The following is a 6,496-nucleotide window of genomic DNA, read 5'->3' as shown; positions in this document are numbered from 1 at the left end:
TTTTTGGTACCACCTCATATGGTTACCATGTGTGAAGGAGGAAGAATTTCTGCTTAGGGGGCAGTGAGTTTATGTTAATGGTGGTGGAATGATTTGGAAAAAATTATCAATAAGGGCCGTATAACATGAAGAGTATAAAAAAATGGTACTGAATTATACATGTAGAAGTTGTTGAGACGGGAAGTGTTTTGTTTTGTCTATCTTTGCCTTAATGGGAAAAAAATTACATGAATAACAATGAGTACAAGGAAGGAAAAAAGTTCTAAAATTAATTGTGGTGATGACTGTCTTCTTGCTATGACTGCACTGTGGGGTTGTAGGATATGTGGATGAAGTGCCAATAAAACTGTTTAAACAAAGAAACAAAAAAAACAACATTCTCCTTCTTATCCTCCTTGACATCCACTCCTTTCTCCCCTCCCTCCACCCCACCCCAAACTCGCTGTTCTTTAAACATGCCAGGCGAACTCTCACCGCAAACCTTCCTGCGAGGCCCCTGGTGTCTTCACTGTTCTCACCCTCACCTTCTTCATGCTTTTGTTTAAATGCTCTTTCCCAACAGAGCCTTCTCTGACTGCTCACTACAAACCACTCTGCTCCACACTCCTCCCCACCTCCCACCCAGCACTCCCCACTCTGCTGAAACTCCATTTCTCCATAGCCCTTATCACAATCTTAAGGGACATTCTCATGAGATGCTGTAACAATTATGGTTCCCTTTCCACCAAAACCAGCAGGAAGGTAGACACTGGGTTCAGTCGTTCAGTGCTATATCCACAGGCCCTGCAACGGGGCCTGGTATACAGAATGTGCTCGATAGAAACCTGATGAACAAGGTGATCAGAGCTATTGTATTCCATGTGCCATGCAAGGGCCACAATACCAGCTAGACACATATATTTCAGACATCTTTCCGCCTATTGCTGGAGCTGCCAGGTTAAGCAATGGACTGCTAAGTGTAAGGTCAGCAGTTCAAACCTGCCAGTTGTGCCTCAGGAGAAAGATGAGGCTGTCTGTTCTTTGAAGATCTACAGTCTCCGAAACGCTTTATGGTTAGAATTGACTCAATTCCATTGAGTTTGCCATCCTGTCCAACTGTGGAGCATTTTATGAAGGCTTAATCAATCACACACACACACACACACACACACACATCTGTGAGTTTGTGGCACAGTGGTAGCATGCACATTGCTGTCATATTCGAAGTCATGCTACAGGTATTTCAAATTCCAGCACGTCACCCATAATGAACCTATTTCGGGAGCTTCCAAAATAAGACAAACCAGGAAGAAAGGCCTGGTGACCTACTTCAGGAAATTAGCCAATGAGAACCCGATGGATCACAACAGATGCTGGAAGACACTCAAAGTCCACAGTGGCTGCAACGATGGACTCACTTAGGAAGATGGTGCAGGACCTGAGATCTCGGGTCCATGAGACTGCAAACAGTCAGCGCTACCTGACAGCAGCTAACGACACCCGTCAAAAACAAAGCAAAATTGTGGCATAGCCTAACGTAAGCAATCTATTAAAAAAGACACAGAAGGGCCTTAATGGTCTTATCACACGTCCGATCATCTCCTCAGCAGTTTGATATGTAAACTTTACCATTTCAGGTCATTGTTATTATTATCTAAATGCTCCCCTCTGGTGTCTCAAGCTGTAGCTTATCTACCATGTCAAATCCTTGGAGTTTCAAGTCTTATGCATCTTCATGCCCCCGACAGTACCCGGCTAACAGGGCAAATAGAAGAGTCCTGCGTGACTATCAGAACTGATAGACCACCTGTGCTCCTCCCCTGCAAGCACGTGGCAGGTATGTGCACACACAGATCACACCTCACAGAGCCACCATGAGATCCCCTTCATGCAACTGACCAAGTCCCAAAGCAACTGACCTCAGGAATTTGGTTTTAGCAAAGCCCAGTCAGATTCTGCGTGCCTAGTTCGTAGAAGTCTGTGGCGGAGAGTGGAAACCCAAACTCCGTTTGCAGGGGCCCACATGAACGAGGCCTCTGGTGAATCCCCTGTGACCATGGTCCAGGGGTGTGAACCACCTTGTTATCAGAGAGAGCACTGGAGTCAATCACGGCAGATGTGGACAGGTTAAAATGCATAGCTCCATCGTTCGAGCTCTCTTTTGACTCCTTTTAAATTTGTTGCAGTTTTTAGTATTCTCTGCTTTCTTTTCAATTGAGGTTTCCTCCATTTTATTCTGTCATTGTTGTTGGGTTTTGTCGTCGTCGTCGTTGCTTTTGTTTTGCATGTTTTTTCTGTATATGAAATCCGGGATAGGTAAATCTATAGAGAGAGTAACTGGAATAATACTTACCTAGGGACATGAAAGGGGAGGTTGGAGGCTAATGGGGAGCTGATAACAGTAACTACAAAGTAGAAGACAATGGTCTAAGATTGACTGTGGTGATGACTCTTCTTAATATGATGGAACTGTAGAATTGTACAATATGGGGATGATATCTCAAATAAGTAAAATATTAATTCCGATCTATATGTAGAGATACAGCTGGGTGGGAAATTTAAATTCTCAGCAGGGTGTCTAACTGGAATAAACTGGTTGGAAGTCCTGGTGCACAGTAAGTGATTAGGAAATATTTTTCAATTGGAAAAAAAAAAGCCCAGTCTGAGGCGGGTGCAGCCTTGGCCTCTCCGGCTCCCAGCATTCTTGGCTACATTGCACTGACCCCAAGAGGAAGGAGAGAAAGGAAAAAAAAAAGAAAACGATTGCTCCTTTATCTGACATGTAGCATGTGTTTCTTAGTAATAATCCATATATATACACTACAAATGGTCAAATTCTAACCATGAATAGTTAAATTCAGGATGAATGAGCTTGCTTCAAGATTACTTCACAGTTTGTTTAAGTAACAGTTCTAGAAAAAATAATTGCAGTGCACAGGAATCCAAAGCTTGATCATCGAGACATAGTTCACCCCAGAATGGCTCTGTTTTTAAGACCCAGAACAACGCTGCGAGGGAGATGTCTAGCTGTGATATAGCCGAAGCTTTATTTCATTTCAAGGACACACATTTAGATGTGTTTTCCGGCACAAAAAGCACTACTATCTTTAGAATAGAGATCATCTAACTACGGCTCATGAGCCAAATTCAGCTCCACTGCCTGTTTTTGTATGCTCCACAAGTTAAAATTTATTTTTCCCCTTTTATTGGCTGGAAAACAAATCAAAATCGTATGAAATTCAAAGTTCAACTTTCATAAATACTCGTTTACTGAAACACTTACAGTCGCTCATTTACATATTGTCTACAGCCGGTTTTGTACCTTAACTGTAGGTTTTGTGCCGTAACTTGAGCAGTTACAAAAGAAACCATTTGGCCCACAATGCTGAAAACATGTACTGTCTTGTCCTTGGCAGAAGGAGCCTTAGTAGTGCTCTCAGGGATGCACTGGAATTGCTAACCACAAGGTCAGTTGTTCAAACCCACCAGCCATTCTGTGGGTTGAGAAAGTTGAGGCTGTCTGCTCCCATGATGATTTACAGCCTTGGAAACCCTTTATAGCAGCGGTTCTCAACCTGTGGGTCGCAACCCCTTTGGGGGTTGAACAACCCTTTCACAGGGGTCACCTGATTCATAATAGTAGCAAAATGACAGTGATGAAGTAGCAACGAAAATAATTTTATGGTTGGGGGGGGTGCACCACAACACGAGGAACTGTTAACGGGTTGTGGCAGGAGGAAGGTTGAGAACCACTGCTCTGTAGGGTCACCATGAGTCAGAATCGACTCCGTAGCAGTAGGTTTGGCTTTGAGTCCTTTACAGAAAACGTTCCCTAATCCTGTTGGCACCTGAACGCCTCCCTTTAAATCCCTATGCTGTCATTTAACTGTGTGCCCGTGAGGACATTACTCAAGCTTTCTGCAGCTCAGGTTCCTCGTCTGTAAAATGCAGTCAGTAACAGCACCTACCCTGTAGTGTTATCAGGGGTTGAAAATGAAGTAACACGTATTAAGCATTTAAACCAGAACCTTACTAAATCGAAGTCGTTCATCTTGAAATGCCACGGAGACTTGCATATTGCTATGATGCTGCAAGCTCTGCCGCGGGTATTCCGGGCATTTCAACTATCAACAGGGTTGCCCACGGATGGCAGGTTTCAGACATCCTTGGAAGGAAGGCCTTACAATATCCTTCCAAACCTTTGCCAAAGAAAGCCCCGTGGACCACAGAACAGCGATATCCCACACAGGGCTGGAAGAGGGGACCCCCAAACTGGCAGGCACACTCAAAGCACACAGTAGCTACAACCGTGCATGTGAGCACAGCAAACATCAGGAAGGTGGGGCGGGGCGGGGCTGGGCGACGGGTCACTCTGTTGGCCGTGAAGTCACCGTGACTCAGAGCCAACCTGACAGCGACCAACAGCAACAAGTTTGAGTTACAGCTACGATGACTCCTGGTCGGGCTGCAGGATGAACTTTTCAACTGAAAGACTAGCAAAGGGGTTACATTTCAAACCACCATCACCACCCCAATCCACTGAGCATGGCAGAATGGACATACTGTCAGACAAAAAGAAGTCAGAGTAAAATGAAGAAAAATAGGATGAATAGGCTTCATGAGGGAGGGAGGGGAGGGGAGGGAAGGGACGGGAGGGGAGGTGTAAGACCCCCCACTCAGCAGAGTCCTAGGTGGCCTCTTCCACAGAGCAGTACCAATTAGGGTAATTTCATCTGCAGTCACCGATTCAATAACTGCTGTGGGTGCCTGGGCACTAATCACCATGAGGAAGCTGTCTCTCGGGGAATTCATCTGAATTCCAAACAAGTGACTTACAAGTGAACTGCTGGGTCAAGCCAGTTCTTAAGTTGGGAACCTCCGTATTTTACATTCCTAGACAAATGACAAGTGATAGCTACAGCAAATTCCGCGCCTTGTTGTCCAGCGGGAGACGCTAATTAAATGGAGACCATTTGTATAAGGGCCCTATGGAGCTTCTAATGTGACCCCCCAGGAGGGCAAAGATAATCTCTCTCATTTAGTTCAGAATAGCACTTACTTCATCTAAAAAGGGGGAGAGGGGAGGGAGAGTATGTTTCCATAAATAGAAGAAAAGATGGGCCTGTACGGCAACTGGGAGGTAAATATGTTGCTCGTATACAATACACTTGACCTGCCTGAGGTTGAGAAATTAGCTCTGTCCAAAGAGACGTTTTCCCTTGAGCATCTTCTGTGAGCAAGACTGCCTCTCCACCTTTGCCATGTTTCCCAAGTTATTCTTCCAAATCTCAGGAGCAAAGAGTAATTTTTTTTCAAAGCCCCAAATTCGACCACTACCAAACAATGGTCTGTATTTCCCCACATTTTCTTTCCACGCTTGAGGTCTAGGACCCTCACAATCCCATGGCTCCATGCTTATGATAATCTTTCCTGCAAAAGCTAAGCATGACCCGTGTACATAGGAGACCTGAGATGTCAAAGTACACGTCAATCCTCAGGGAAGGGGAAACAAAAGAAAAGGCATTGTTATCCAAGTGGCTTCTGCAAACTTTGCAGGAAAAAGAGAGAGAGAATGCTGGAAAGGAATGCATCCAAGAGAATAAAATGCTCTTGAGTTGGAAGCAAGGTTTTAAAACTCACTGAGAATTCAGGATCTGCTGGGAGAGTCCGATGGAAGGCTTCGGCTTGAGGGTCAAGGTCATCTGGGCCACAGGGCTGACTCTGGGTAGAGGGTCTGCCTTCTTAGACGGTGTGTGCTTTGATGCTGGCTCCAGAGAGATCCAGTTGGAAGCAGGCCCAGAGCCCTGCCCTCCAGCGACTGCTGTGGACGCGGTGTCGTGAGTGGTGACGGTCTCGCAGGCTTTGCCCTTGGTCCCTGGCTTGCACACACACAGTTGAGGCCGCAGACACATCCCTCCATTCTGGCATGGAGGAACACAGCTTGCTGCAGGAAGACATGAGAAGACACCTCTTTGAAGAAAAGTAGCATACACGGTGAATGCTCCTAGAGAGATAACAGTAACATCAGAATGTTCTCCCAATAAAACAAAACCATTCTGAAAGACTGTAATAATGACGGTGACAGTAATGGTAATCGCTAATATTTAGGAACCCACGTGGCAAAGTGGATTGATTACCCACTGGGTTGCTAAACTGAGAAGTTGGCATTTCAAACCCACCAGGCGCTCCTTAGGAGAAAGATGAGGCTTTCTATTCGCATAAAGAGTAGGTCTTGGAAACCCACAGAGGGAGTAATTCTACTCTGTCCTATCGGGTCCCTTTGAGTCAAAAACTGAATCTATGGCAGTGAATTTGGGTTTTCTGCTTGTCGGTTTTCCTGTATACCTGGCCCACTAGCTGTCTGTGGTAGCTTTCATACTGCTGTGATATTAAAAGTTATGCCACTGATGAAGCCCTGGGGGCAGAGTGCATAACATTTTGGGCATCCAACCACAACAGTTCAAATCCACCAGCCGTGTTCCTTGGGAGAAAGAAGTGGGTTTCTACTCCATAAAAG

At 45.3% G+C, this 6,496-nt stretch overlaps 1 protein-coding gene across 1 annotated transcript in view; it reads right to left on the bottom strand.

Moving 5' to 3' along the window:
* LTBP1 (latent transforming growth factor beta binding protein 1) overlaps positions 1 to 6,496 on the bottom strand; it is a 476,077-nt gene that overhangs the window by 421,368 nt on the left and 48,213 nt on the right. The window contains exon 2 of the mRNA XM_045287025.1: positions 5,620 to 5,923. Within this exon, the coding sequence (XP_045142960.1) occupies positions 5,620 to 5,891 (272 nt within the window). The 5' untranslated portion in view covers positions 5,892 to 5,923. The remainder of the gene's footprint in view (positions 1 to 5,619; positions 5,924 to 6,496) is intronic.

The sequence above is a fragment of the Echinops telfairi genome, unplaced genomic scaffold (assembly GCF_000313985.2).
Source record: "Echinops telfairi isolate 266 unplaced genomic scaffold, ASM31398v2 ScPeMD7_10;HRSCAF=50, whole genome shotgun sequence".
Taxonomy (NCBI): Eukaryota; Metazoa; Chordata; class Mammalia; order Afrosoricida; family Tenrecidae; genus Echinops; species Echinops telfairi.
The sequence above is the reverse complement of the archived record's forward strand: the minus strand, read 5'-3'. Positions and strand labels throughout refer to the sequence as shown.